General features: G+C 56.5%; 12 protein-coding genes across 12 annotated transcripts; 6 read left to right on the top strand and 6 right to left on the bottom strand.

The window, feature by feature from the left end:
• Positions 1-238: 238 nt before the first annotated feature.
• F5144DRAFT_479305 (AhpD-like protein) lies at positions 239-1,076 on the top strand (the record flags this gene model as incomplete). The annotated part of the gene is made up of 3 exons (XM_066785156.1): positions 239-730; positions 806-851; positions 1,000-1,076. 3 exons carry the CDS (start codon positions 239-241, stop codon positions 1,074-1,076), a joined length of 615 nt encoding a protein of 204 aa, XP_066647994.1.
• Positions 1,077-1,362: 286 nt separating this feature from the next.
• F5144DRAFT_18068 (uncharacterized protein) lies at positions 1,363-2,699 on the bottom strand. The gene is made up of 2 exons (XM_066782715.1): positions 2,596-2,699; positions 1,363-2,509 (listed from the first exon to the last, which is right to left on the bottom strand). Exon 2 carries the CDS (start codon positions 2,200-2,202, stop codon positions 1,480-1,482), a length of 723 nt encoding a protein of 240 aa, XP_066647995.1. The 5' UTR covers positions 2,203-2,509; positions 2,596-2,699; the 3' UTR covers positions 1,363-1,479.
• Positions 2,700-4,120, top strand: F5144DRAFT_18067 (Serine/threonine-protein kinase BUD32). Its single transcript, XM_066782714.1, has one exon. The coding sequence runs from the start codon at positions 3,111-3,113 to the stop codon at positions 3,912-3,914; it is 804 nt and encodes a 267-aa protein (XP_066647996.1). The 5' UTR covers positions 2,700-3,110; the 3' UTR covers positions 3,915-4,120.
• F5144DRAFT_616797 (NADP-dependent oxidoreductase domain-containing protein) lies at positions 3,956-5,171 on the bottom strand (the record flags this gene model as incomplete). The annotated part of the gene is made up of 2 exons (XM_066791856.1): positions 3,956-5,084; positions 5,146-5,171. The coding sequence occupies 2 exons, from the start codon at positions 5,169-5,171 to the stop codon at positions 4,133-4,135; spliced, it is 978 nt and encodes a 325-aa protein (XP_066647997.1). The 3' UTR covers positions 3,956-4,132.
• A 949-nt stretch (positions 5,172-6,120) lies between these two features.
• On the top strand, positions 6,121-6,853 carry F5144DRAFT_588366 (AP complex, mu/sigma subunit; the record flags this gene model as incomplete). The annotated part of the gene is made up of 5 exons (XM_066789918.1): positions 6,121-6,131; positions 6,187-6,220; positions 6,276-6,393; positions 6,447-6,721; positions 6,824-6,853. The coding sequence occupies 5 exons, from the start codon at positions 6,121-6,123 to the stop codon at positions 6,851-6,853; spliced, it is 468 nt and encodes a 155-aa protein (XP_066647998.1).
• A 1,151-nt stretch (positions 6,854-8,004) lies between these two features.
• On the top strand, positions 8,005-9,879 carry F5144DRAFT_17466 (Maf1 regulator-domain-containing protein). The gene is made up of 2 exons (XM_066782659.1): positions 8,005-8,241; positions 8,305-9,879. Exons 1-2 carry the CDS (start codon positions 8,236-8,238, stop codon positions 9,379-9,381), a joined length of 1,083 nt encoding a protein of 360 aa, XP_066647999.1. The 5' UTR covers positions 8,005-8,235; the 3' UTR covers positions 9,382-9,879.
• A 614-nt stretch (positions 9,880-10,493) lies between these two features.
• Positions 10,494-12,652, bottom strand: F5144DRAFT_588368 (phosphatase 2C-domain-containing protein; the record flags this gene model as incomplete). Its single annotated transcript, XM_066789919.1, has 7 exons — positions 10,494-10,843; positions 11,062-11,322; positions 11,377-11,583; positions 11,655-11,739; positions 11,829-11,902; positions 12,038-12,347; positions 12,617-12,652. The coding sequence occupies 7 exons, from the start codon at positions 12,650-12,652 to the stop codon at positions 10,494-10,496; spliced, it is 1,323 nt and encodes a 440-aa protein (XP_066648000.1).
• Positions 12,653-13,847: 1,195 nt separating this feature from the next.
• On the bottom strand, positions 13,848-17,267 carry F5144DRAFT_18213 (uncharacterized protein). The gene has a single exon (XM_066782732.1). It carries the CDS (start codon positions 16,848-16,850, stop codon positions 13,905-13,907), a length of 2,946 nt encoding a protein of 981 aa, XP_066648001.1. The 5' UTR covers positions 16,851-17,267; the 3' UTR covers positions 13,848-13,904.
• Positions 17,268-18,765, top strand: F5144DRAFT_18223 (putative methyltransferase-domain-containing protein). Its single transcript, XM_066782734.1, has 3 exons — positions 17,268-17,932; positions 18,054-18,224; positions 18,383-18,765. Exons 1-3 carry the CDS (start codon positions 17,685-17,687, stop codon positions 18,672-18,674), a joined length of 711 nt encoding a protein of 236 aa, XP_066648002.1. The 5' UTR covers positions 17,268-17,684; the 3' UTR covers positions 18,675-18,765.
• Positions 18,766-19,784: 1,019 nt separating this feature from the next.
• F5144DRAFT_553886 (RlpA-like double-psi beta-barrel-protein domain-containing protein-containing protein) lies at positions 19,785-21,351 on the top strand. The gene has a single exon (XM_066787822.1). The coding sequence runs from the start codon at positions 20,127-20,129 to the stop codon at positions 20,928-20,930; it is 804 nt and encodes a 267-aa protein (XP_066648003.1). The 5' UTR covers positions 19,785-20,126; the 3' UTR covers positions 20,931-21,351.
• Positions 21,168-24,239, bottom strand: F5144DRAFT_635836 (uncharacterized protein). The gene is made up of 2 exons (XM_066792618.1): positions 23,651-24,239; positions 21,168-23,586 (listed from the first exon to the last, which is right to left on the bottom strand). The coding sequence occupies exons 1-2, from the start codon at positions 24,002-24,004 to the stop codon at positions 21,466-21,468; spliced, it is 2,475 nt and encodes an 824-aa protein (XP_066648004.1). The 5' UTR covers positions 24,005-24,239; the 3' UTR covers positions 21,168-21,465.
• Positions 24,240-24,860: 621 nt separating this feature from the next.
• F5144DRAFT_553893 (uncharacterized protein) lies at positions 24,861-27,850 on the bottom strand. The gene has a single exon (XM_066787823.1). It carries the CDS (start codon positions 27,661-27,663, stop codon positions 25,030-25,032), a length of 2,634 nt encoding a protein of 877 aa, XP_066648005.1. The 5' UTR covers positions 27,664-27,850; the 3' UTR covers positions 24,861-25,029.
• Between the last annotated feature and the right edge of the window lie 83 nt (positions 27,851-27,933).

A 27,933-nucleotide genomic window follows, 5' to 3' on the forward strand; every position in this document is an offset into this window, starting at 1 on the left:
ATCCAGTCACTCCGCCGATGTTTCTCACCTCCAGACTTCGTCCATCCTTGTTACTCCTATCCCAAACCGGGAATATACTCAGTAAGTTGTGTCAGTCCTCCTCCCGACACATACCCCTCCAATATCCACACTACATCGCCCCTCCTATCTCTCTCTATATCACCCGCCCAAAACACTAACCAACCCCCAAGAAACACAACACCAAACCGCCACCCAAACCCAAATCCAAACCCGCAAGATGCGCATCCCCTACGTACCCAACCCGCCCGAGCCCTCCTCCGCCGAGGAAGCCGCCATCGTGTCGCGCATCCAAGCGCGGCGCGCGCCGCGGCCGCTGCAGCCGCTGGACCTGGCGCTGCTGCACGCGCCGGCGGTGGCGGACGGGTGGAACTCGTTCCTGGGGGCGGTCCGGACGCGCACGGGGCTGGCGGCGGACCTGCGCGAGCTCGCCATCTCGCGCGTCGCCGTGGTCAACCGCGCCTGGTACGAGTGGGCGCACCACGCGCCGCTGGCCGAGCAGGGCGGCGTGAGCAAGCGGGGCATGGAGGCCGTGCGGCGCGAGGAGGAGCTGAGGCTGGAGGATCCTGTGCCGGAGGGCCTGACGGCTAGGCAGTGGGCTGTGGTCTGCTATGCGGAGGAGATGACGCGGAATGTGCAGGTGCGGGACGAGACGTTTGCGAAGCTGCGGGAGATGTTTGGGGAGAAGGAGATTGTGGAGATCACGGCGACGGTGGGTTCCATGTTCCCTCCTTTTGCCTGCTGTTATATTGCTGGTGACTGGTTGTATACTGATGATGTTGCATAGGTTGCTGCCTACAATTGCGTGAGCCGCTTCTTGGTGGCTTTGGATGGTGAGTCCTGTCCTATGTCTGGGCTGATATCTACTTAGATGGTTGGCTAACATGGGAGCAGTTGGTGAGAAGAATGGGCTGGGACCCGATGCGGCGCATTAGCAAATGATTAAGGCAAGGCTATTAGCTATCAATGACCCGTCGCCAGATTCAGCATTAGAAATACAGATCGGCCTCATGGCCAGTTCAACCCGAGACCGCCCGGCGCCGAACGCCGCTCAGTAGTGATGATATGCATATCTGCGATGATCTGTACGAAGATAAAGAGAAAAAACAAAGCTGGTGTTCATTCGGAGGTAGGTAGAGAAGATGGGAGTAGGGGTAGCAGGCATGTATGTAGAGTAATTAAATACATAGTTATCGTGAAGGGAATAGGGGTATCTCTGGTGAAGTGACAAAACTCGATACAGAATCGTGGTCGCCAGAAAAGCAAATGCATCGTCCATCCTCCTTTTGCAATCCAATAAGACCATTGTCATGCAAACATAATGTACTTGAGTCGTAAACACGTAGCGTCATGGGCGTCATCGTCTCGTTAGTAGTCGTGCCTCCTCAGGAGGGTAGACCATGGGCGTTCGGATCTTCGGTCGTCCAGCGCACCGAGGGAAGGCAAGGGTATCGGCCACCCTTATGGTGATCGTGACATGGCCAACTCGATACTTGCATGCCTTTCCCGGAGAAGTGGGCTCTTTTGCAGCTCCAACACCACTCCGGCCCAGCCCTTGCGATGAGTCCCTTCAAGGCTCTCTTGGGGTCCCGGCGTCTGAACGGTCAATCGCCGGAGTGGGGGCTTCGACTTGATACCGTCGACCAGGGCTTTCGGTAGGCCGCCCGGCCGTGGTGTAAGTGGAGCGGCCACGGACTTCTCCGGGTCCCGTGGCCCAGAATCCTTCTTTGTGGCCGCCTCGGTTGCCGTGCCGGCGATAATGCCCATATGGACGACGAGAAAGCGCATCCTGAGCAAATCGAGCCGTCGCACCTTTTCCTCCAGCCTCAACCGGTGGCTCGCCCACCACATGCGAGCGCTGATTTGCAGGTGGGGTTCATCCCCTCCAACCACCAAAGCGTTCAATTCCTCTCGCAGCGCATCTCCCCCTCTCTGAATATCCCGCAGGAGCCGGCTTAGCCGGAGTTTGTCCTCTACCCGCTGGAGCTTTGTGATATCGCGATCGTAGGACTCATTCTCGGCGATGGAGCTGTCGACGACATCGAGGAAGGTGGAAACCTCGCTCGGCGCATCCCGGTATGCCTTTGCGAAACGGTTGGCGACCTGGGCGAGCACGGCCAGGGAGAGGAGAAGAGCGGTGAGGGAAAGGACAAGGATCCACTGCCAGGAGGTCGATTCGGTCATGATAGAGAGCCTGGGAGCTTCGTTTAGGCATACCAGCCTGTAGCAAGTGGCCGACGCTGCTGCTGCTCAATAAGAATAGATCGCATGTCTGGGGTTTTGTGTGTCCACGAGTGGTTTCACCCCTGCAGTCCGATGCAGGGCAAGAAGTAGTGTATGTAGCTAGTGTAAGGAACCAGCCACCGGAAGGGACCTGTTTGAATTCGCCCCTCACTAACTAACAGCCGCTGTGACTTAAATTGACCGCCCGCGCCAGCACTCGCCGGACAGGGGTCTCGGCGACAGCGGCATCGCAAGCGGGCAGCCGCCACTTTCTCCTTGTTGCATCAGCATCTGGGTGATCCAACAATATGTGTCTTGAATGGAAGAGGGTGGAAAGGTGTAGAAGGCACTTGCACTTCACCGGTTAGCTACTTGACTTCAGAACAGCTTTTCTATTCGGGCTTGAATGAAGCGCCGCCATTGCCATCTTGTGTAACGGCGGGGTAGGCATTCAAACAGGCTGCGGGGTATGAGCACCAGCCGAGGGTGTTGGGGGATTCCGCAAACATGACGAATTTGAGACAAGTTGGGAGATTGCAGTTGGGGAGGAAAGAAGTTTGAGGCCGGGTGGGAAAGCCTTTTATAAAAGTTGTTCATTTTGAGAGAGCCGCATTATGCGCGACGAGTCGTGGAATTACACAGCATTGCCGTGGTTGCCGCCCAACACTGCATCTTGTCTGCCACAGTGGAGGCGGGCATCCCACTTTCTGCGGGGCCTTTTGAAGGGCAGGACTGGATGAACCCGACCATTTGGCACCAATCGGCTGCAGCATTCGTGGTAGAAACATCAAACCCGACATGATCATCCAATAACTCGAACCACACCCGTGATCTCGTCCTCCATTTCTCTGAGACCTCCCACCTTGACCATGGCGGCCGCCGACGACGCGCAGTTCCCCCCACCAAAAGTCCTCACCTACCCCGCGTCAACCCCGCCAACGTTGATCACACAGGGCGCCGAGGGCCGCCTCTACAAGACGACACACCTCACGCGAGATCGGCCATGCGCGCTCAAATACCGCCCGCCGAAGCCCTACCGACACCCGGTCCTCGATGCGCGGCTGACCAAGGCGCGCCTCTCCTCGGAGGCCAAGGTCCTTGAGAGATGCTGGCGCGAGGGCGTGCCCGTCCCCGCGGTCTACGCCATGGACCCCGCGGCCGGGTGGATGATGATGGAGTGGATCGAGGGCATTCCCGTGAGGGTGGGAATCAACGAGTGGCTTGGCAAGAGGCCTGAAGAAGGCGCGGAAATACCCCAGGTGGAGGACGAGACGCCTATTGTCGAGCTGATGAAGCGAATTGGCGCTGCCATCGGAGCCTTGCACAAGACCGGGGTGGTGCATGGGGACTTGACGACGAGTAACATGATGCTGAGGCCAAGAGGAGTTGACCCGGTTAGTGGAGGCACTGGGAACGAGGGCAAGACAAGATCGGTTGAGGGGGATGTGGTTCTCATTGACTTCGGGTTGGCAACGCAAAGCATGTCTGACGAGGACAGGGCCGTCGACCTCTACGTGCTCGAGAGGGCGTTCGCGAGCACACATCCAAGGGCCGAGAGGCTGTTTGGCACGTTACTAGAGTCTTACAAGTCCACATTCAAAAAGGCATCCTCGGTGTTGATAAAACTGGAGGATGTCAGGATGCGTGGGCGCAAGAGGAGCATGTTGGGGTAGTGAAAGAGGCGAAAAGACACCTAATATTCAAAATCTCGACACAGCAGAAAATATCTCGCTTGATTCATGTGTATGCATGCTGTCTGTGAAATGCAAATGCAGCGCTTAGGCGGTCGATATCAGATCCAAATTTCGATCCCAAAAAACCAGGATGTCGAAGGCCCGCCTTTAACCCAAACTCCTGGACTGTGTACCTCCTGACTAGCAACCCCGGTCGCTTATTCGTCTACCAGTTGGGCGCCCGCAAAGTAGCCCTTGTTCTCAATTACTCCCCGGTCCCGAACAACGGCCGTGTATTTTATCACCCACTCCGGGGTGAGGTCTCCTTGCAGCCCGCCGGCGCCAGTCTCCGGATCGGCGAGCAGCCCGGCCCCGCCTAGACCTTGTCCAAGAAGCTCCCTCAACGTCCCCTTGGGAAGGATATCGGTGCAGTCGCTGTGTACTAACAGATCGATGTTCTGTTCCTTTGCCAGCTTAGCCAACGGCGGCGGGACATTGCAACAGTTTTTGAGGTTGATCTGGTTGACCGCGGGCCGAACTTGGACCTCCTGGAGAAAGTGAGAAAGCTTCTCGCTGCCGAATTCGGCCAGACCAAGTCGCTTTGCGAGCCCGGCGCGATGGAGTTCTTCAACGGCTGGCCACGTCGCGATCTCATCCACGTCGCTGCCCTGTGTTGCGTTTTTCCTGTCGGCTTCCCACTCACAGTCGCCCTCGAAGGACATGCCCGGGAAGGAGACGATGAGCAGGTCAACGGCAGGGGCACGTAATTCCCTCAATACGTGTTCCAGCGCTTCCTTTGCATATTGCGACCGCTGTGACACAGGCGCGCCAGGGAGAAAGAAGAGCTTGGCTGTGATGTCGTATTGCGCAGGCTCCTCCTGTAGGCCATGGTCGTCCTGATCAATTGCGGGCACGTACAATATTCCATCTTTCTCGGCCGTCCAGAGCGATGTGGGCGGGCGCCCGCCGGTCTCGAGGTGGAGGTTGACACCGTTAGCGCTGCCGTTGGCGTTGCCGTTACCGTTTGCGACGCCGTTACCATGGGCTATTTCAGCCGCATTGTCTTCTTGCGCAGCGAGGAAGTTGCTTCGCAGCGAATTCGTAAGTTCAAGGTTGGATCGGAATGCGCCGGGTTTGCGGATAATGGAGGGGCCGCCCGAGACGATGTTCCTGCAGTGGCAATCAACCAGTCAGCATGGGTCGCGACGGGGGGGGGTCAAGTGTGAGCTACCCGGTGCTAAGGATTAACTTGGCCATGATCGGTATATGCCCACGGTTGATAGGTATATACAGACAGGTGATGAGCTATGTAAACTATTCCTCGGTCATGCGCGCAAAGGAGAGAAATTTGGAGTGGTAAGCGCCGCCCTTTCTCGGTGGGGTTGGACGTTCAGAGCGTTGCCAGCAATTAATAATGATTCATGAGAGCCCCGCCTCCCTCAGGTCAGCTTGCCGCGGCGCGTTAGACAGCACGGAACCGGGGCCACAGAACGTGTATTGCGGGTGCTCCAGAGTGGTTTAAAGTACTGCGAGGCTGGAGCAGATTGACCGAGACACAGATCGAACGAAGTATGTAGTAGGGTCCTCCCACTTGGGGGTCACTCTCACTCTAAATACTCTAAATGCGAGCCGCGGGATGACCAACCGAGATGATTTGATATCGACCACCGTCTCATCGGATGTTTACTGAGCGTGGGGAAGCCCAGGCGGGCAGTTCTCGGGCACTCCGTGGCCGCCTTCGCGGCTCAACCAACATCCGATGGAGACTTTGAGCCTGGACCCCAGCTATCGAAGCGGTAACATTGCGAGGTGCCGTCGTTGGGGACGGCCGAGCATGGCTTTTCAGAAAGTTAACAGAGCGGGTCCAATTCCATCATCGGTTAAGTGGCGAGATTTGCATTTTGCCGTCGTTTGCGCTTTCTTTCAACTTGGAAGTGGAAGAGATGGAGGCGTTGAGTGAAAGAATTGGGTTGCGCCGTTCGGTGATGCCAGCTCGTTCAGGCGCCCCGGCCCTGCCCCCTCAGACCCCGCCAACAGCGGGCCCGTGCGCTAAAATTAATCCGTTCCTCAGGCCTCAAGGGGAAATGTCGTGGCCGACCTGTGAACTGAACAGCACAATGAACTGACGACGAGCCTGGTCATTGAGCTCACTCCCCATCTCCACCATTCGACGTTCAACTGCCAGAGAAAGGCGGCTACCTTCACCATGGCTATCAAGTAAGCTCGCAATCCGCATCCAGCTACTTGCTCAAGTTAATTGGAATGATGACAGCTACCTAATTCTCCTTTCTCGGCAAGGCAAAGTGGTCAGTCCATTTGTCCTTTTCGCGGTCGACTGCGACGAAGCTCACTCAATCACAGCGCTTGGCCAAATGGTTTACCACGTTGTCTCCCAAGGACAAAGCCAAAATTGTCAAGGACGTCTCACAGCTCGTTCTGGCGAGGCGGACGCGGATGTGCAACTTCCTCGAGTATAAGGGCAGGTGCCTCTCGAATGTTGCATCTTTGCCCGCTGGCTAACATGGCTCTTAGACACCAAAATCGTCTACCGCCGATATGCGTCGCTATTCTTTATCGCCGGTTGCTCCTCCGAGGACAACGAACTGATCACGCTCGAAATTATACACCGCTATGTCGAACAGATGGACAAGTACTACGGCAACGTCTGCGAGCTCGACATCATTTTTTCTTTCACAAAAGCTTATTATATTTTGGACGAGCTCCTGCTGGCCGGCGAGCTGCAGGAGAGCAGCAAGAAGAACGTTTTGCGGTGCATATCCCAACAGGACGCGTTGGAGGACATGGAGGTGGGTGCCCCTTTCCCCGCTGCTCACTTTTTCTCCTCGCAGAAGCGATTCTTTTTCGTCATTTAGTGGCTGTGGCGCTGACGTGCCGTCTTTCCCACTCAGGTCGAGGACGAGGTGACAAAGATCATGTAACGGAACAGCGACGCTGGACCCTTATCGATCTCTTGACTCTCCTCGACGGTGGCTACTTGAACGCTGCGGTAGAAGTGGACGTTAGCTGGCGCAGTAACTAATTCCAATTGGAACTTACGACACAGGCAGATGAGCAGATCGAGAGCATATTGAAAGAGGGGGGATTTCTGTGAGCGGCAGTTGCATATACCGTTCTCACGAACACACCGGCCGGCCGAGCGCGACAGGTTACGGTTACGGGGTTACACGGCGTTGCGGTCATTCCAGGCGTTATGGAGTCAAGCGGAGCTGCAACATCTTCGGGGGTGTTGTTGTCCACGGCAGACGGTGCTACATATATTGGACTACATTTACCCATCAGGAGGGAGCAAACTCCTTTCGCAGCATTCTCAGAATCTAGATATGGGAATTGTAGATAGAGACCACCAGTGTTCGGCCTAGCACGGCCGAATGCAGCATTGTATTACCCTCGCAAACACCGCAGGCAAGTCACTGGCAAGAGCAGCGATCGAGGCTGTGATATGTGCACTTCGACCCCCTCCCCACATCCGGGACGCCACACAATCCTACCAGTCCTAGGGCGTCCTGGTCGCACAACCACCACCATGTGGATGATTGGGATGATTACAAGCCATGGCTTGAGCTCTGCAGATGCTCGTGATGGCATTCAGAGATGCCTCGTGGGGTTTCCCGGCTATCTCATTCGCTTACCTAGCAGCATCAGCCGGGAACGGTACGGCGGAGCTCTCGGGATAAAGGGGTTGCGGCGGAAGACGAATGCCGATCGTTTTACCCCGTGTTCCTCCCGAAACCGGGATTTGCGCTACAGGCCCGGCCAAGGCCATGAGTGGGTAGAAACTGACGATGATGCAACACGAGACAACAGTAGCAATAGGGGCGATTGCCGATTCTCTACCTAGTTACCGCCAACTGTCGCAAACTCATTAGACTGGTTCGAGTCGTCGCTGTCTCCTGTCAATCCCGCTGTCACCCCTTCTTTTACACATCGATAGGCCAAGAACCGTCCACGAGCCGAGAGCATCTCGGCACTCACCCCACGCCCCAGGCTTTGTTCACTCCGTTTGGCTCAGGTATTACAGCCAAGCTTGCGTACCCCCGCTGTTCCCGGTTTCTCACCAAACATCACTCTCCCCATCACGGCTGCTTCAATAAACTCCAAAACACCCCGCAAACTCACGGTGTCGCGGGTGTCACTTGGAGATCCCCCATTGGTCTGACACATCGTCCCGAAGACTTGGTGTTTGTTCCGGCACAGTCCCTCAGTAGCGACGCTCCACATCACCGACGTCACCGCCCCTGTTTTGAATGCCAACTGTCACCCCACAACGATTTGACAAAGGGCGCTTGACCTTGACGGCAAGATGAAGGTATCAACTACACCTCCGGCCTACCCGCATGGCCCGTTGTGCTTATGGATGAGACTCTAATAGTACCTATCACTTCCGTCATTTGACGCAGTGACGAGCGCGCTCAATTTCGACACGCCAGACTGCCATGTCACCGGTAGCTGCGACCTCTACACAACCAAGGCCGCTGGTTCCGACAAGAAGCTATACAAAAACATTCAGCAATCGCTGGAGTCGCAACATGCCGCCCTTCTCAAATTCGGAGCGTCCCTGTCGCCGCCCCAGCGCGATTCCATGGCCGCGAGCCTCAACCTAAGCCGCTCGTCGCCGTTCGGATCGTTGGAGGAGATGTCAAACCGGCGCACATTCGCCTACCTGATCGCAACCCTGAATGCGTCGCACCCAGACTACGACTTCTCGCACGTCCTCCGACCGGCCGACTTCAAGCGCGAGCGCGTGCTGCGCCGCGTCATGGGGCAGATCGACAGCACACTAAGCAGCGTGCGGCCCAACTCGACCCTCCTCGATGTTGCCGCGCCGCGCAGCTCTCCCGCCAAGCCGACCGACTTCAACACGGGCATCTCGAACGCGCCGGCGTGGGGCCCGCAGATGTGGGCCATGGTCGACAAGGAGATGATGCTCAAGGACTGCACCGTCTTCTCGTACCAGCCCGCCGACGACCCGTTCGACGAGGAGGAGGGCGCCATCTGGGCGCTGCATTACTTCTTCTTCAACAAGGCGCTCAAGCGCGTGTGCTACCTCTACGTGCGGGGCGTGCCCGTCATGAGCCACAGCCCGCGGATGACGGCGCACGCGGCGATAGCGCGGAACATTCACAGCGTGTCGACCTATAGCGACGACGACATGAACGACGACGACATGAGCGATGACGTGGGCGCGAACAAGCGCGCACGGTACTGGCTTGGCGACAAGTTCGCCGAGCGCATCACGGCGAGCGATGACGAGCTGGACGACGGGTTGGTATGGAATCGCGACGCGGACGGCGATGTCAATCTCCAATACGACGAAGAGGACGACGACAGTTTCCCTGGAGATGACGAGCGTGAGGGAGACCAGAGCTATGGAGATTGGAGGAGGAGCAGGAGCCCCGTGAGAGGGGTTAGTGAGGATATTGCTTCGAGAATGGAGCTCGACGTTTGAAACAACAACTTGACTCTGGATTCGCCACTCTTGGTTTCCCTTTTTTTCTTGGCTTGGCTTGGCTTTCCTTTACTCGGCCCAATTATAAAGGGTGGGCCCCTTGATTTCAACAGTTTCTTTCCTTTTTGTCTGTTTTATCTGTCGACATTTCTGTGGATTTTTATAGGCCGGCTTCCGGGAGGTTGTATTGAGTATGTACTGGACCGGGATGGGAGGTACGGGACGGCTTATTTGAAGGGCAGGGGCCACGGAGCATCAGGTTGGGGAGGGGCGCGCCTGGTCAGGTTCATCACCGGTCAGACAGGACGGGAGGCGGCTGGTATATATGTTTTGGGCGCGTACTAGGCGGCATCGGGCTTTTGTTTGGCTCCTTGAGGCTTTGGTTCCAGGTCGGTGAGAGGGACACTGTGGATCGGAGTTCCGGGAGCGTCTTGAATGGTTGGTTTTGCCCTGCATCCTATGAAGTGATGACTTACGCAGGAGGAGGATGTTATTGGCCTAGTTCAATATCGCTGTTTAATCAATGTTACTTCGCGCTGCAAGAACACTTTTTGATCGAATAGCTTACGTTATCTGTGTTCTAGTTTGATCTGGGATGAGTAGCCTTTACAATAATACGACGAGATGGATGGTAGAAGTTGGGAACGGACCAGCACCGCGAAGCCGGGGTATCACCATAGAGGAGTCGGGGAATGAGGTGATTCGAAAGAGACAACAACACAAACAAATAAAAAGTCCAACCGGCAAAATCAGGCCAGGGAAGGGTAAAACCGTACATAAACAAGCATGGTGACCACATCCCTTCCTTCCATCATCCTCGCAAACGCGTCCCCAAACACCAGCCCTAGCCATCCCCTTCCCTCCCAGTCCATCCCTTTCCCTTACAACCCACAGCCCCGGCCTGGCTTCCATCCAACCCATCCAACCTAATAACTAGACCGTCATTTAAACCATGGGACATAAGCCAGGCTGGTCCGGTGCGGTATGGGTATGGTATGGTACGGTATGACCATCATGCTTGTTCCACGAAGATTGGTATAAAAAGAGGATCTCATGTCTCAGGGGGGGTTGCGATTCCTTCGCCCCGGCCCCACCGTCCGTCCCGTCATTTATCATGCATCTCCGTTCTTCTTCTCGTCAGCCTTGCTGTCCCCGGCTGTCTTGGTTTCCGACTGCTGTTGCGGCGGCGTCGACGAATTAGCGTCCGCCGCCTTCTCCTCAGAGTCACTCTCCTTAGATGTGCCCTTGGAGACCTGGCTGACGAGGTCGTTATCTTCCTCCGAGTTGTCAAACATCTCAGCGTCGTCCGAATCGGTCACAACCTCGGTGCCGTCGCCGAGGAAAATGACGCGCCCCCTATAGCCGCCAATGCCAAAGCTCTTGCCCTGTTTTTGGTCCTCCACGTCGTAAGCGCTGTCGCTCTCGTCGAAACCGTGGTGCACACCCGGGCCCCGGAATTCGGCTAGAACGGACGAGAGGCAGACATTAGTGACCTGACTAATTAGCCATAGAGGGATCCAGCAACCCCACAGGGCAAGCGGCGGGTACGAACACACCAGGCAGAGCAGACGTCGGAAAGCGACAGGGAGGAAAGGCAGGTAGGTATATAGGGCTGATAGAAAAGGGAAGAAGAAAAAAACAGAACGACAGGCGTGCTTCAAGGGGATGGCGTATCCCTACCATATTCGGGAGGAGCACAAGGGCCATCTCCATTGGCAACCCGTTTGGCTATCTCCTCGTACCACTCCTCCTTGGTCCGGCCCCTGAGGAATCCAATGATGATCATGGTCATGTTATCACAACCCACGCCGCCCGTTTCCGAGTTGGACGCTAGACAGTTGTCCATCATGTTTTCGCAGATCTTGTCCAAGTCTTGCTTGGCGGCAACCCCACGCCTGACAAACTCGATCACGGCTTGAGACGACTGGCAATCCCAGATACCTAGCAAGATGTGTTAACCCCCGCATGCTCGGCCGCGGACCTCTGCAGACTCACCATCGCAAGCAACAACGAGAAACTCGTCGTCGTCACTGATTTCGTGGACCACAACATCGGGATAGGCTGTGACGATTTGTTGCTCGGGTGCCAGCTCGGCACTCTTCTTAAATTCGAAATCACCGATCGCTCTCGACAGAGCGAGGTTTCCGTTCACGCGGCCGAAGTCGACAAATCCGCCCGCAGCTGTGATCCGTGCCTTCTCGCCTACAACCCCGCAGCGCATCCGGTCAGCAACGAAGCGCTCAAATCTCAGACGAAGGGCGCGGTCGACGCACCTTCATTTTGTGGCTTGTGGTCGAATGACAGGGGTTTCGCTCGGCCCTTGACGCCCAGCACGCTTCTGGAGTCGCCGGCATTTGCCTGTTGGAGTCGAGTTGTGGTTAGCAAAGTGGGGGTTGCGCGGGGGCAGGCAGCAGGGGGTGTGGGGGAAATTGTGCGAGAGAACCAACAATGTAGATTTTATCGTCGGTGATCAGTCCGACGCAAGCTGTGCAGCCGGAGACTTCATCCTCGTACTTGGGGTCTGCTCAAAAAATCGGATCAGCGGTTGGTCTCCAAAGCAACAAGATATCCCGGTGGTGGTGAGGGGCCGCCCGCGATGGACCCTAGCTCTAACCACCCCGACCTTGTCTACCGGGACCACCGGGCACTATCATACCGTTGAGAATGGCTCTGTCTGTCGCCAGGAAACCGTCCTTGAGAGCTTGTTCGTAATTGCCTGCCTTAAACGTGTCTTGCTTCGCAACAATGCGGTGGATATTATCGCCGGCGAAGAGCGCAACGTTGCTGCCGCCATGACCGTCGTAGACGCCGAAGAAGGAAAGTTGGGAGGCATGCTCTTTGGCGGCCTTTGGGTTGTCCTCGAGCAGATCGAGTTCGGCCGTGTGTGCATCCTCCATGCTTATGCGCCAGCCCTGCATGGCCGACAGGCCGTAGAAAAGCCGTTTATCGCCGCCATTCGCCGATGTCTAGAACAGGAGCACCCTTTCCGTCAGCAGCCATTTCGACCCGAGAATGAGTTGAAGAGCCCAATGCAAGCCTTGAGAACCACATCGCTGGGGCCGCTCGAGAAACAGCGGCGCAAATGCAAAACCGGCGGCAGAGCAAATCGGCCGAGCAGCGAGGCATGTGAGCAGCGCGGGTCCTAAGGGAGGGGCAGCCGAGCAACTACGACGCGCGATCCGCGACCGACATAGCAGACGCCGAGGCTCGCTCTCCCGGCAACGATAACACATACCTTCTCGACAACGGGCTCAGAGAGTGTCTGGCCCATGGTGATGTGGTGTCGAAATGCGATTCGGCAGCAGCGCGGCTACCAGTGGGGTGGAGGGGTGGTTTTGTCGTGGAAGTGGGCAGAGAAGGGGGGTGGCAGGCAGCGAAGGACCCAAGATGAAATTTTCTCGGCGGGCGTGCTAGTTTCTGATGACGTTGAATCAGATGTATTGGTCAGGCCCGAAGTAAATTCGATGTGTTGTGGTGCAACCCCGCCAAAGACTCTTCTCGCCCTTTTTTGTGCCTTGGATTTCCCTTTCGCTGCCGGTGCCGGGTTACTGGGCGGTTTGTGTTGCTCGTGCACGGAGTAAATTTGGGTGCCCAGGTGGTGCTTGGTGGAGCGGGGTTTGGCGCGGGCGGTGCCTGCGAAGTGCTCGTTTTGGCGTGGCAACCAAGGGGGACTGTGCAGCTGACAGACAAGGCGGACGCAGATGAGTCGTCACCAAGGCTTCCTCCGCCCCTGTGTAGCGACCAAATTCTTGATTCCTAATTCGTAATTAGGGCAAGTAACCCAGAACAGTTGACAAAAAGGTGGGAAACAGCTCGAGGGTTGGTGGAGCTGGTCAATAGTTGAAGTGCAGCTACGTCTACGTAGTCATGTACATAAACGGGTATTTGGGTGGACTGATCGCTTGCTTGTGAAGATGTGAGTTTGGAAGCAGGGCTGCGACAGGTGTTGTGTCGGGTACATTACACGTAACTCCGTGTACATGCACGCATTTACTTCTTTGTGGCTGCTATCTGTATGTAGGTACGTAGGTTGGCACATAGTGCCTGGGTAGGTACTGTGTAGGTGCACATAGAGGACCTCCTTGCATCCCGAACCTCTATCTTGCTTTGCCGTCCATACAGGAAGCCAAGACGGCGAGATCCCGTGTTCTCGCGTGATCGCTGTCAAGTGCCCGACCCCAGCTCCAGCCAACGGTCTGGCCTCTTGTCCCCTTGCCATTTTGGGCCACCACAGTGCGCCGAGAATGCGGGGGCAAAGCTGAGACCTTTTGGTGCAGTCTTAGGAAGCGGGCCAGTAAAGGTTGTTCTCACCGTGTCGATACAAACAACAACCATTTTAGGGCCATTTTCGACCAATACGGTACAAATTACAATGGCACTCGATTCGAGATCCAAACATTACACATAAAGCAAGACGATTTCCAGTTCCCCGTTTTGCTCCATTACATTATCATCAATTTGCCACACTACGTATTGGAAGCATCACATCCAAAAAATCATATCTGACTCGCACCCAAGTTTCATCATATGAACACGGCATAATCCGACCTACTTCCTGCTGACCGTAAAGAAACTCCGTTAGACTGACTCTTCCGTGTCAACCCTGACCTTTCCTGCATCTTCTCTTCTCTTGGCTGAACTGTCGGGGCAATCTCTTGAGAAGAAGGCCCAACCGATGCCTCCGCTGCAACCCCCTGGGCCTCTTTCTCTTCTTCATCTCCTCCCTCATCCTCCCTCTGAGGTAGTCTTACCGAAGACGCAATTTCCGGCAACTTCATCGATGCAGCCGTATCGCGGCTTGTGATGGCGGGCGATTCCTGGAATACCGTCCAGTTCTGTTGCGGCTGAGACGTGGATCGGCTCAAGGTCAGGCTCTCGACTGTCTCATCCGCCCACTCGTCTGCCGTGGGGACTGTCGACCACGTCCTAGACGGACGGAAAAGGTTGTTCCCCCTGGTGCCATCGTAGATATCCAGAGAACTCGTAGGGGGGCCCCCACTGATCGAGAAGCCGGACGTGGGGTCATCGTCCACGTCTAGAAGGCTCGGGATCGGAGTCGGCAAGGTTGTTGTCGTATCACTTGTGTCCAGTGGTTCTGAGCCCAGGTGCCCGCGGGTTCCGCTCCCGGTTGGGCCGGTCCTAGTCGGCGGGCGGCTCAGGGAGGCTCGGCGAGGAAACTGCGGGAGTGGGAGGGTCTCTGGCCCTAGGGCCGCAACCCCGTTTGGATCGTTCTCTTGCGTGGTCAGGGTGGTTGATGATGGCTGTCCGGTAACCTCAGAAGTGAATGTGTCAACCGTCAGCAAGCTAGGTTGCTCGCTCAACCTTTGCATTCCTGGCACAAGTTTGGTTCCGTGCCGTTTCCCCTTGATGCCTTTGAGCCATGGCCAGGACAGTTTCCGGGCCGCCGGCGCAAATGGGTGATACGACGCCCTTGAATCTAACCTGAGTGGCACCACGGCCATCTCTGGAGCCGTTCGAGATGAACCGGGCCGAGTATTTGAGGCGGTCTCTGTGGGTGATGGCGAGCAGGTAGATGGCAAACCGGGGGTTTGCACAAACTCCGGCACGTTGATTTCGATCCTGTCCCTAAACGTCCGTCGACTGTCACTCCCAACCGACTCGAGTCCGCGAGAATCGACCAGGTCGCCAATACTTTTCTCGGTAATGGAACTTAGTGAGCTATTGACTTGACCTCGGGTCCCGGAACGCAATGTGCTCAAAGCTACACTGACGATGGCCGGAAGACCGACGCCTTCTTGTGATTTACCAGACTCAGGGGTAGGTTTGTTGCTGTGCGGGAGTGATTTTGCCCCGTCTCCTGTCCGAGAAAGTTCCGGTCTTGTCAGAAAGACGGTTCGTGAGTTGAAATAACCCTTCTTTTCAGACCCGAAAACGTCATCGGCCGAAAAGCTCTTGCCAAAGCCTTTTGAGAGGTCTGGGAGGGAGTGAGAAGTATGCGGGCCATCAGATTTCGTCACAAACGTCCCAGGGAGAGGACCTGATATGTCGCGGGTGCTGAGAGCAGGTTTCCTAGGATTCCTTCGTCGACGGAAGTACCAGAAAAGTGCGCAGACAGCCAAGGCAAGCAGGAGCAGAAGCGGGAGAAGAACCGCCAACAGCAACGGGTTGAAGTTGCCGCCGGTTGACGTGGAATTCGCGGGTGTTGACCCTTTGCCGCTCGACGCAGCGCGGATAACCATCTCGAAGGATAGGGAAGCTGACTTCCTCGACTTCTTCGACTTGGCCATAATTTTGACGCCAACCGAGGAATCTCCTAACCCTTCCGGAACATCGCCAAAAAGAGCGATGGAGCCAGAATCAAACTGGACCCAGGGAGAGGAAGGGTCTGTCTCGAGAGAAACCTCTGTGTCGCGAGGATTCAACAAGTATGGCCGAAGGTCAAAGGAGAACGGTTCGCCAGGGGTGACGGCAAGCTTAGGGGAGCGGGTGGTAAATAGGTTGGACTCGTTACCTGCTATGTCAACCAGAACCGTCAAATTCAGGTTATTGGAAAACGTATCGCGGAGTGTAATAGTGAAGTTGACGGACTCTGCAGCACTGGGCGGAACGCCAGTCAGGTGCCAGGTATTTTTGTCAAAAGAAAGCCAGTCAGGAATATTGGGCGTGGCAGCAATCACCACACTCCCGGGAGCTGCGGGTTTTCCATCAACCTTGACAGTGCCTCTTAGTCCAGTATAAGATAACAAGGCCCCGTGCGTGGCGTTCAAGACAACGGTAGTTCTGTCGGCAGCGAGCTGGTGACTCCCAACGACAATGTCAAAATTCATAGCTGCTCCTGCAAAGCCGACCACATCGGTTGCGATCACTCGGAAGGAAAAGTGTTGCGGCGGCTGCACGAGGGATTCCGCTGGCGGCGTTTGACCAGCGAAGGAGAGACTGTGCGAGTCGAAGGATACCCAAGCCGGGAGCGGTGTATTATCGGCCATGGTGGCATAGTAGCTGAGAACGGCGCCAGGGGGATTGGAAAACGTATTCGGATCGAGTTTGAACGAGAAGCTCTTCCCCGGGGTGGATAGAATAGCTGATGGGCTAGAAAACGTGCCGAAATCGGGGGCTTGATACTGAAGCGGGATTTTTACTTTGGGGCCGGGACTCGCTGAGACCACGAGGGTCGCAGTAAGTGTCGTTGACCCAGAGTCATCTGTAGCGACTAGATCCAGGGGCACGCCGCCCGCAACCCCCGGCACAATATCGCTTTGCTTGGGAGTCCCAAACAGCCGCCGTGCATCACTGTCGATGGAAAGCCACGCAGGACGGTTGGAAAGGGCGTAAGTCATCGGAGAGCCGGACGAGAACGTGGATGGCGAGAAGACGAAGGAGAACGGCTCCCCCAGCCTGGCGACGGGAGGAACCTGAGAGTTGATTGGAAACGATATCACAGGACTCGAGATGGAGAGTGCTGGGAGAAGAAGCAAGGCTGTTGCCCAGATCATAACCGGTGGAGCCATGGTAGAGATCCAGGAGGCTTCACTGGCGTTTCGAGGAGGATTCAGTTACCACTGTGTGGTGAATATAATCAAGGAGAGAACATCAATGAGAGTGGACAAGCCAGCAGGCGGGGATGTAAAGGGCGCGATCTAGAGAAAGTGTTCTTGAGTTACTGCAAGACTGAACCTTCAAAAGGTGGCTGGCCTCGGCGCCCAACCACTTGAGTTGTCCCTTGGCTCTCTGTTCATGATCATCGCATTGCGAGGTGGTCAAGGGAGGGCGGACACCCAGCCCTCAAACCGTTGCCCTTACACACCCTCCCTTCTCCGGAAAAGAGGACGAAAGAAAGGGTGGCGACACCATGGCCAATTATTTGAATAGAACATTGCGAGGCGGGGCTGGCTCGACTAAGAGCATTCCAGGAGAGCACGCGGGCAATGCAGATGGAGGGAGGGGGGGGATGAGCATGATGATGACGGGTGCCAGGTGAACAGTCGATGTCTCACCAGGGAGATTCCTCCGTGCCTGTTAACAGAGGTTAGCCCTCCGGGAAAGAAGTAGGATGGAAGTAAACTCAAGGAGACTACGAATAGTGTGCATTATCCGCGCTGTTTGCTGGTGTTGGTCACCATCCGATGCTTCATGTCGTATTTTCGGCAAACGGAAATGCAGCCAGTCGGAGGCAGCGGCGAGGGTCACGATAGTGAGAGTGGAGGTGGGAGTCACCGACTCTCGGTGGCGGCGGGTCAGACTTGGTAGGCACGCTCGCACGCAGACGCAGCAGCCCAACTTGCAATCTTAAAAATTTCCCACCTTTTCGATTCTATTCCCAACAACCGATTCAAAATCACACAATGTCCGACAAGGAGATATCGTCATCACCCGAATTCTCCCCGCTTGCCTTCGGCGAGGACCTAGCACCGCTACCGGAATACAAGGAGGCGGGAACCACACAAGTGGATTTTTCAGGACTCCTTGACGAGCCCCTCAAGCTCCACGAAGACCTCAAGTCGGGATGCGGAGGCCAACTTTGGCCCGCCGGCATGGTGTTGGCAAAACACATGCTGCGTTACCAACGAGACAAGCTGCAACCTGCTAGGATGTAGGTCATAATCCCGTCACTCGCGATCATCGCCTGTTTGTGATGCTTGAGGCTTTTTGGTGGTGCGGGGCAGCTTGCAGCCAGAACAGTCTGCAGTGACTAATTATTGGATTGCTGGCAGACTCGAGCTTGGCGCTGGTGGTGGGGTTGTTGGACTCACCATAGCAAAAGGTTGCGTCAACCTTGACCACCCGCTATACCTCACAGACATTCTTGAGATGGAACCGCTGATGCAGCACAATATCTCATTGAACGGACTCGATGATCGGGTGAAAGCCAGAGTGCTTAAATGGTGAGTGGTGTGCCCATCCATGCTGTGTTACCCCTGGCATCATGCCAGGAGCTGTGTAAGTCGTTCGAGCCAAGGGAAAGAGTTGAGATGTGTTTGAAGCTTCCAATCGGGTGGTTGTTTCGGGGGTCAGTTGGTTCTGACAACCAGTGTCGATGCAGGGGCGAGCCGCTTTCACAGGAAGTCCTCCAGTTCAAGCCCGATATCATCCTCGCAGCCGATTGCGTTTACTTCGAGCCAGCGTTTCCCCTGTTGATGCAGACTTTGCAAGATCTGCTGGCCCTGGCCCCCTCCGCCACCGTCTTCTTCTGCTTCAAGAAAAGACGGCGGGCCGATATGCAGTTCATCAAGGCCGCCAAGAAGGCCTTCACCGTGACTGAGATTGAGGACGAGGATCGGCCTGTGTTTAGCAGAAGTAGCCTGTTCCTCTATGCCTTTACCCACAAGCAGTGATCTAAAAATTCATATCACAAAAATCTCAACACTCGGGCCGAATCCTTCGCGTGGTGAGAGGCAAATATGTGTGTGTGCGTGTGTGTGTTGTTGGTGAAGGAAAACTTGACAGGTCGATTCCCCACAAGGCGGCTTGACGGAATGGCAACCGTCCAATAATCAACGAAACGCGCGTGTTTGCATGGGGCCGTGGAATGCCGAAGGGAGGTTCTGGATTACCCAAAGGGCAAAAAAGCCCCAAAGCCTACGACCCCAAGGTTCCATCGTCCCACCATCCCACCATCCGAAGCCAGCCCTACGCAGGCGTGGATTTTGGTCAAAATTGTTGTTGATGAATGCGATGGCGAGTTGACCCTTTGGTAGCGCGTCGGTGCTCGAGCATCGGCGACCCCGGTTGCAAAACAATAGAGGCACATCAGCCGAGAAAAAAAACAGATTCGTTCAAGACAAGAAGAGGGTCTTAAGAGCTTGGTTAACGGGCTGTGCTTTTTTACCCCTGGTGCCGCCCTGAATCCTGAACCGTGCCGTGCCGTTCCGGCAGTCTTCGGATGAACGCTTTGCTTCTTGCCAGCTCCTGCGCAATCCCCTGGGGCCCTTGTCTGGCCTCCGCAGAGGCCGCCACCCAGTTTCGTTTCCTGTCACCACCCGGCATGCATCAAGAAAATCGAAGGCGGATGGACGTGGCCATCGATTCTTGGGCCGAGTCTGGACTGTGGGTCAGATCGACGTGTCTCCCGACCCAGAAGACTCCCATTGGCTGGGCTGGTTTCCGTTTCGGTGGACGGTTGGGCTCTGTTCCTGGAATGGCAGGGAAGCGGAAGATTCCCGGTTGTGCCTTGCAGATGCAAGGAACGGCTGACTGGCGCCATTTTCGAACAAAATTCGGATGTGACAGCGCCACTAACTAGGGGAACCGAAATGCGACGCCGTGCCCCTGCCAAGCCTGTTTGTCCAGTACCCTTGCAGAACACGCAAGATCGGCAACTTTCGCCGTGAAAGGGTAGATGAAGGGGGTAAAGTTGTTAACGGCAGACGGAAATAGCCATGTAGCGTAGCTGAAACTCGTGATAGTGAAATGATGAGACGCAACCAGGGGCCCACGATTTCCAGCTCTAGCCCAAGTCCCGGGCCTCGCCAAGTCTGCACTCGCTTGGCCACCCAGAAGCTGGGAGACCTTTAAGTTTGCTCTGCGCTCTTTTGCCTTCAGTCATTTCCTCGTTTGTTTCAACCCAACGCGGACACATTCATTCCTTTTTTGACCTGGCTCAGAGAGCTCACCTTCATTTGAAAATATTGGTTCAAACACACTAGAGAAACTTATCAACGAAGGATCAAGAGCAACTGGTCTTCATTCTTTCCCTTGACCACGCTCTGCTTCACGTTCATTTGAACTTGCACCATCCACTGGTACACTCCTCACTTGGAATCTCCCACGCAACGCGCTTGGCAACTATGAAGTCGACCGTGTTTGTCGCCAGCTTGCTGGCTTCACTTGCCGCCGCGCAGCCCCATGGCCATGGCCACGGCCACAAGCACCGCAGGAAGGAGCATCAACACAACGGACGGGGGCTGGTCGTGAACTGGGTGACCGAGACCGTCACTGAGTACATCACCGCCATCGTCGACGACAGCACCACCGAACTGATTATGCCAAGCACCAAGCCGGCCACCACCACCACGCTCTCGACCTCGACTACCCCCGCTCCCCAGGTCATCCCGGATCCCAAGCCGAGCCCCTCCACATCGACTACCGTGAAGGCTCCCCCGGTAGTGGAGTTGCCGCCCCCTCCCCCTCCCCCGGTGGTGGAGCTGCCTAAACCTCTTCCCCCGGTGCCGACCACCAGCGTGGCCCCCCCTCCTCCCCCTCCTCCTCCGCCGCCGCCGCCCCCCATTGAGATCCCCGGGAAGGGCGACGGCGGCAACAGCGGCGGCGGCGGTGGTGCGTCGTACGCGGGCGACATCACCTACTTCGCGCTGGGGCTGGGGTCGTGCGGGTTCGACGATCTCAACAAGGACCACACGCACAACATCGTGGCGGTGTCGGCGCAGCTGATGGGCGCCGTGTCCAACGGCAACCCCATGTGCGGCAAGACCATCACCATCAAGGCCAACGGCAAGACCATCCAGGCCCTCGTCCACGACAAGTGCCCTGTCTGCGCCCCCGGCGACATCGACGGCTCCGAGAAGATCTTCATGGAGCTCTTCGGTTCGCTGGATGCTGGCCGCCAGAAGATCGAGTGGTGGTTCAACGACTAAACGGCTTTTTTTTTGCCGAGTCGTGCGATCTTGTTTTAGCTTTTATTTTGGATGGGCGGCCGTATCCGGAACCCGGCGGCGACCCGGTCGGCTTGTTTTGGATGATGCATCCAACCGCCCCCCGGGCATTATGATGTGATGCCATTTTTTCGCTTCTGCCTTTACCCGTCACCAGACCATGGGACGAGATATACCCCCTTTTTGTCAGCACAACCAAATACAGAACAACACACTGGCGTCTTGGGCCTGCCTGCTCCAGGCTTGGAGTAAGGAAAAAGGGATAGGGCGCCAATAGATATGCCCTGGTCGATAGATTTGTTTTCATGTACCTACTTAGGGTAACCCAGTTTTTGAATTGACTGAATAGTTTGTTTGGCGTTTAGCCCAGCGTATTTCAGTAGTAGTCGACCTTCTTCCAGCCGCCGCCCCTACCCCATTCGCCGTGTGTTTATAATATGTGACGAACACCCTCTTGATATCCATGCACCACATATGACTCCTACCGTCCTCCATCCATCCACAACAACATCACACCTCACCGATTCAAACTCAACAACCCCTCGATATACCTCCTCGTATCAACCCCAATCCCCTGCGCCAACCGACTCGCCCCATCCGTCCACCCGCCCGACGCACCACCCACATACGACGCACTAACACCCCTAACACCACCAACACCGCCATGGTCACTCGCCCGACGAACGAGGAAGATCTCCTTCCCCACCGCCGCCGCCGCCGCCGCCGCTGCATGCTCATCACCCGCATCGTCCGGCCCCTCCCCCTCGTCCACCGACGACGCCGCCTGCTGCTGCTGCTGCTGCTCAAGCACGCGGTTCCAGACGACCCACCACCCACGGCTAGTCTTGCACGTGCGCTCCAGCGCGGCGCTGTCCCCCCGCGCGCCGGCGAACATGTTGAGGATCTGGTTGTGTGTGTTGAGCGCCTCGACGCGGGACCAGGCGGCGGCTGGGGAGGAGGGCGGCGGGGCGAGGATGCTGTTGGAGGGGTCGGGGATGAGGAAGGTGGGGTCGGGGATGTTGGGGATGGTGGAGTGGATTGTGAGGGTGTGCGGGTCGAAGACTAGGTCGTAGATCTCGGATTGGGAGGTGGTGGGGACGCCGAGGTTGGGTTTCTCGGGTCGGTACGCGGTGGAGGTGAGGAGTGGTTTGTGGAGGCGGGTGAGTTGTGAGTGGAGGGATTGGGAGAGTTCGTCCCAGGAGGGGGTGGTTGTGTTGGGCTGGAAGAGGAGGATGTAGATGAAGGGCCTGTGGACGTAGATGACGGGCCGTAGTTGAGTTGTGTTCGTCTTTTTCGGGGTTTGATCGTTGGAGTCGATCCTTGGTGAGCCAACGGCGCCCAACGCCCCGGCCTGGCGGCTATCGGGGTCAAGCTCGACTGTGACTGTCGGCGGACTCGCGCGTTTCGCCCGTTCCGGGGTGTTTGGCTGCTCTAATTGCTCTGATTCAGTATCCTGCTTGCCGAGTCCGACCAGAAAGAAGCCAGCGTCCGGGTCCTTTGCGGGCTTCTGGCCAGCAGCGTTTTCGGGATCGGCTGGGTTTGGTGCTGATTCGTCGTCTGCGTCTGAGTTTGTTGCAGGACTAGCAGTACCCAGAGACCAGTAAGTACCGTAGCCAAGCTTGAGGTAGCTGAACATTTTGTCCATGCCGCCGTTGGTCTCCCCGGCGTCCGGCAGAGCGCCTTCAGCGGTCTGACCGGGCTGAGCATCCCCATCCTGGGTCCCAGGAGCACCGCCTGCTTCTGCCGCTGCAGATTTGGGTTTCGTGTTTCCTTGAACCTTCTTTCCATCCCCAGCGGGAGCCACTCTAGCAACACCCGCCTTCTTACCAACCGTCCTCCGCCTCTTCGTCCGCACTGCACCCCCTGCAGCTGAGCCATCAAACACACCATACGCACTCTCGCCCCACGTATAAACATCTTCCATCCACCCAGCCACCGACCTCAGCGACGGCCTCGAGAGCGCCCCAGCCCCCAAGAAAACCACACCATCCTCCACACCAACCTCATTCCCCAACCCAAGCCAGCCCTCCCCCTCCCCCACACCAACCCGCTCCTTCTCCTTCTCCTTCCCCTTCCCTCCCCCCTTCCCATCACCAACCCCACCACCACCACCACCAACCCCAAACCTCCCCACCACCAAATCCACCAACCCCCCCTCCCCGCTCCCCACCAACCCCTCCAGCACCTCACGCTCTCCACTGCCGCGGTCTTCCTCGCCGACGCCCATCCCCAGCTCGCCGCACGCGGCGATTTTGATGCCGGCGAACACGGCACACGCCGGGTTGCCGTGCAGCAGGACGTTCCAGGTGGAGAGGAAGAGGTCCCAGTAGCGGGCGAGGAGAGTGGTTAGGGGTGGGCGGGTGGTTGTGTCGGGGGTGGTGGTGTCGGGGTTGGTGGTGACGGCGTCGGTGGTGCTGGGGGTGGGGTTGAAGAGGGCGGAAAGGGAGGACCCGTGGTGCAGGAGGAAGAGCGCGTGCGCGCGGAGGAGGTCCTGCAGGAGAAGGGCGGGGGGCTTGACTTCGCGGGAGGAGTACTCGAATTTGGGGGGTGGGGGAGTACTAGTTTTGGTTCCCTGCGGTGGTGGGGTGGAGGAGGTTGCCTTGGTTGGGGGTGACGGGAGGCGGGTGAGGTCGATGGACTGGGCCGTTGATTAGATTATTTGCGGTGTGAGACGAGAAAGATAAAAGGATAGACAAGCTCACAGCGAGAATCCACCAGCCTGGTTCTAGCTCATGCAGCACGACGCGGGTGCGCTCGGTGTCGATAGAATCGACAGCTTTACCTCCAGAGAAACTACGGCCAAATTCAACCATGCCCTGAGCGAGGCCTATCTGCCTAAGACGCTCGTTGCGCTCTTCGTTGGAGAGGATATCAGTTGGGCGGCCGTCCTTGGCTGCGCGATGGCGGCGCCGCTTTGCGCTCGACTGGGTGCTAGCCGAGGCATAGTAGACTATCTGGTCCTCGACGGTTTCGTCCGTCGTGCCGAGACTGGGGTTGTAGATGGCCAGGAAGCCGAGCTGGGCGGGAACGATGCCAGCTGCTAGCGGGTTGGCCATCCTTGATATCGATAGTGAGTGACGTTGGCCTTGGGCGATCTCATGAGTTTCTGCTTTTGTCCTATCCACCCTGGGAAGCCGATGTGACTTTCATTGATATTTGTAGGATTGCCCCGTTCGCCGCATCCCGTTTCTAATTTATGATGATTTGACCTTGATGAGTATGTAGGTGAGTGAGTTGCGTTGGATGGCTGGTAGTTACCCAAGCCGAGTTGTCGGAGTGACAATCCCCCGCTTTAGGAAATTATTGGGGATCGTCACGTAACAACCCAGAAGCTACCTAATATTCCACACCATATATCGAAGCAGCGGTTTTGGTAGACACCAACTACGGAAACAAATAGGTGTCTATTTCGTATGCTTTCTCTGCCTAATGTTGACTAAAAATAAATGGCAAAGTACCTAAAGTGGTAGGGAAAGGAACAACAAAAGCTCACCGGCCAGCCCCCGAAGGGAGGTGGCCGGCTACGAAACCCCCGTGGGATTTCTCCGGAAAGATCTAGGAGGCTTGCTCCCTTGAATCTTTTTTTTTGCGCCCCGGGTGCCGCTCGAACCTGCCACCTCTCGGTATTACGCAGGTGAACAGCTAACCCAGGGCGGAGGACCACCACCGGTGCCAAATAGGCCACCGTGGATTGATTGGGCCACTTCCCAGGCGGTAGTCCTCGTTGGAAGTCGACTTTGCCGGCCTGCTATAATAAGGGCATCCCCTTCTCTGGTTCGTTCTTTTCCCAAAAACTGTGCTCAAAAGTCGTAACGCAAAGGATGCGCCCCTCCCCCTTCGACGAGAATGACTTGGCAACCCAGCCCGAAACAAAATACTGTGCGGTTGAATATGCCAGTGAGCAACAGAAAATCGCGCGATTGTTTATGATGTTGGGATGTGCGCCTCATCTAATGGTATCTTGTATTCTATGATCGTACAAATGTCGTACAGGCGCAGTGCTAGGGTGCGGCTCACCCTGCCTGCCTTCTTTCGCCTTGTGTTCTTCGATAAATCATGACAGGAACATATGTGACATCTATCAGGGTATGTACTTCTTCCCTAATTTAGCTTCGTAACCCGCCAGCAGCATGGTACTCCAGTCATCGAGCTCCTCGGGGTGGGCCCCCACTACGTCAATGACGCCCAGCTCTTGCGCTTTCGCACGAGCAGCTTCATCTTCAGTCTTCTTGGTTAGCCATGCCAACACGGCCCTCGCCCCAAGGCCCCTATCTCCCCGCGGGGTAACAGGCAACTTGACGGGATACAAGTCAGCCGCCACCCGCATGCCAGGGGCGGGCGCAATTCCCTCGCGCGACAGCGAGTTCAGCCTCCGGTCAATGTCGAGCGCGGCTTGCAAAACGCTACCAAGCGGAACCGCCGGCGCAACCTTGGGGACGCTTTTGTATACGGCCTTGGAATAGAGATCATATGCCTCGGCGGCATATAAGGTCGCAGCCTGCTCCTCGGGCCCTTCCTGGGCTCCATCCGCCTCCCCAACGGGAAGAACCGCAGAGCTGGGTTGCGATTCTTCGGGGGATTCCTTGGGGGGTTCCTCGGGTGGCCCCTTGGGTGAAGATTCCAACAGCTCTCCGAGCCCGGCATCCACATAGGCCTTTTTGGAAGCTATAGGTTCGCTGTCTGGGGCAGAAGGGAGGGCAGCCTTGATGAGAGCCCGTTTCTTTTTGGGCCGGCCCTTTGCAATTTTTAGCCCCGTGGAACGGATTGTACTGTAGTCGCACAGCAAGAGGCCCTCGATAAACTCTTTCCTGCTGATTGGGCATTTGTGCGGCCCCTCCCAAATTCCGCGTATCAATCTCGTGAGGTGCGAGAGGTCCGGTTTCCCGGCGAGCAACTTGATGCCGTGGTTCCGCATGTCATGGTTCGTCATATCCAGTCTGTGAGCGTAGCGCCAAACGGCGCCAAGTAGCTGCGGTTTTTGTACCCGCCGGGCGATCTCGTAGAGCAGCTGAAACGTGACTTGGTCGGCTACGTTGTAGCGTCGTTCGTCAAACATGCGGACGAAGGCCACGGCCAGGTCAACCTTTCTCTGGTGTTTGCAGTGTGTGAGGACAGTGTTTAACGCGATCGCGTTTGGCCTGCCATGTTTGGTCGTGAACATGTATTCGAGAAGCTGTCTGGATTCATCGAATTTACTGTACTGCCCAAACACGTCGAGATATCTGCAAGCAGCACGCTGGTGAAGCTGCCACGTTTCGCCGTACAGGTCACGGAGTCCAGCGAGGAAGGCGCCGATGTTCTGACCTTCCTGAACCGCGCGATAGGCGTCGTGATCGGCCATGACCCCCGATACCTGGTTCACCGTCAGGGGGTCGGAGAGAAAGCCCTTGATGGCCATGGCTTGTATGATGTACCGCCTGATATCCTCTGCCTCGATCATGCGGAGGAAGAGTAGCCACGTTCGTAGGTTGGGCTTGTGCCCGTGGACAATCATCTGGCTGACTGCGGTTTCGAAGGCAAGCAGGTTCTTGCAGTAAACCGCTGTGTCGGCCAGCAGGTTATAAATGGTCGTGTCCATACGCAGACCCAGTCCCGAGGCTCGTTCGATCAACTCCCTCACCTCCATCAGGTAAGTCGCACCAGCAGTGCTGAGGTAGCGGAGCGCCATGATAAGCGCGGGTAGCGAAATAACATGCCAAGCATTTGGGTCGTTGAAGGCCTCGAGCAGTTGCTGTATGGTCGCCTCTTTGTGTGTCTTCCCCGGAGGGTACAGACGCCGGGCGAGACTCGCGTCTACGTCGCCCATAACCAGGGCCGCGACGTACTGTTGGAAGGCCTCGGTTGTCCATTCGGTGGGTCGCGGAATCTGATCTGCCCTTATATCAAGTTTGTAGGGTCGCCATGACACCGTCATTTGATGGGGCTGGATTTTCGTCGCCGTGAATGCCGAATCGACCGCTCCATCCTCGGGTGCCTGGTCCGCCTGGCTGCCATTCTGTTCTATTCCTTGAATCTCTCCCATGTTGACAACCGTGATACCTTTGGTGACCTTTAGGATATCGTCGACAGCGGTAGATATAGAGGCCAGTTGGCCCTCGAGGGTGACGTAAGGGTCCAGGTTCGCTCCCTCATCGGTTGGCCGATACAGCGTGACGGCACATCCCGTCCTCGACTTTATATTCCACAGATTCTGCCGGTGGTCGGACAAAAGGGACCCAATCGAATGCCTCGGGATGACGACCTTGATATGGCCGTGGGGTTTGGCGTCGGGGACAGTCGACCTCATGAGGTGGTGAAGGATAATGCGCCAGTCGCCGCCTCGTTCCTGTCGTCGCTGTTTCTCGAGCCGAACTTGCTGTGTAAGGGCGCGGTGGTGCTTGTGCAGCGCCTCGCGGGTCTCGCGCCTGTGAGGATACACGCCGACGGGTTTGACGACGATCGATCTACTCTCGTTTTGCGACCTTAGGGGGATGCGACTGAGCCGACTGACCAACGAGGACAGGGCCCTGGCTGCGACATGTTCGGCGGACAGTTCGGGGGATGGAGGCGCAGACTTCGATGGTTCTTCTGCGTTGGTGCTCGTATATTGGGTGTGGAAGAAAGCGCCATGGCCGGCGGCCTGCAGCTTCTTCAGGGCCGGGAGGCATATTCGATGTTGGATGCGACCGAGGGGGGACGAGCACGTTCTCCACGGCAGCGCAGAACCGAGAGTCATGTCTGTGATCCGGGCATGTCTATGTCTTGTCGGTGGGTTCGCTCGACCGACGGCCCGATCCTAGTTTCGGCGAGGTTACTGTACTGCAAAAGATGATTGCAGTGCAGTGTTCGTGTTCATCGAGATTCGCGTGCATGGGACTTCAGGGTTCCCATCTCAGGTACATAATTTTTTTTGGAGTTCCGCCCCAGACCTAGGACCTAAGGCCCCACTGCGGTCACAGTCACCCTATACCGATTCGCTAAGGTGGGGGGTCGCCTCCATCACCAG

This window comes from Chaetomium tenue, assembly GCF_020726465.1.
Source record: "Chaetomium tenue strain MPI-SDFR-AT-0079 chromosome Unknown F5144scaffold_1, whole genome shotgun sequence".
Taxonomy (NCBI): Eukaryota; Fungi; Ascomycota; class Sordariomycetes; order Sordariales; family Chaetomiaceae; genus Chaetomium; species Chaetomium tenue.

Coding starts and splice junctions, on each gene's coding strand:
- F5144DRAFT_635836 (XM_066792618.1), bottom strand. CDS start 24,004: ATGGCCAACCCGCTAGCAGCTGGCATCGTTCCCGCCCAGCTCGGCTTC. Junction 23,587..23,650: donor CAGGCTGGTGGATTCTCGCT/GTGAGCTTGTCT, acceptor TCAACGGCCCAG/TCCATCGACCTCACCCGCCT.
- F5144DRAFT_18068 (XM_066782715.1), bottom strand. CDS start 2,202: ATGACCGAATCGACCTCCTGGCAGTGGATCCTTGTCCTTTCCCTCACC.
- F5144DRAFT_18223 (XM_066782734.1), top strand. CDS start 17,685: ATGTCCGACAAGGAGATATCGTCATCACCCGAATTCTCCCCGCTTGCC. Junction 17,933..18,053: donor AAGCTGCAACCTGCTAGGAT/GTAGGTCATAAT, acceptor GATTGCTGGCAG/ACTCGAGCTTGGCGCTGGTG. Junction 18,225..18,382: donor AAAGCCAGAGTGCTTAAATG/GTGAGTGGTGTG, acceptor GTGTCGATGCAG/GGGCGAGCCGCTTTCACAGG.
- F5144DRAFT_553893 (XM_066787823.1), bottom strand. CDS start 27,663: ATGACTCTCGGTTCTGCGCTGCCGTGGAGAACGTGCTCGTCCCCCCTC.
- F5144DRAFT_18067 (XM_066782714.1), top strand. CDS start 3,111: ATGGCGGCCGCCGACGACGCGCAGTTCCCCCCACCAAAAGTCCTCACC.
- F5144DRAFT_18213 (XM_066782732.1), bottom strand. CDS start 16,850: ATGGCTCCACCGGTTATGATCTGGGCAACAGCCTTGCTTCTTCTCCCA.
- F5144DRAFT_553886 (XM_066787822.1), top strand. CDS start 20,127: ATGAAGTCGACCGTGTTTGTCGCCAGCTTGCTGGCTTCACTTGCCGCC.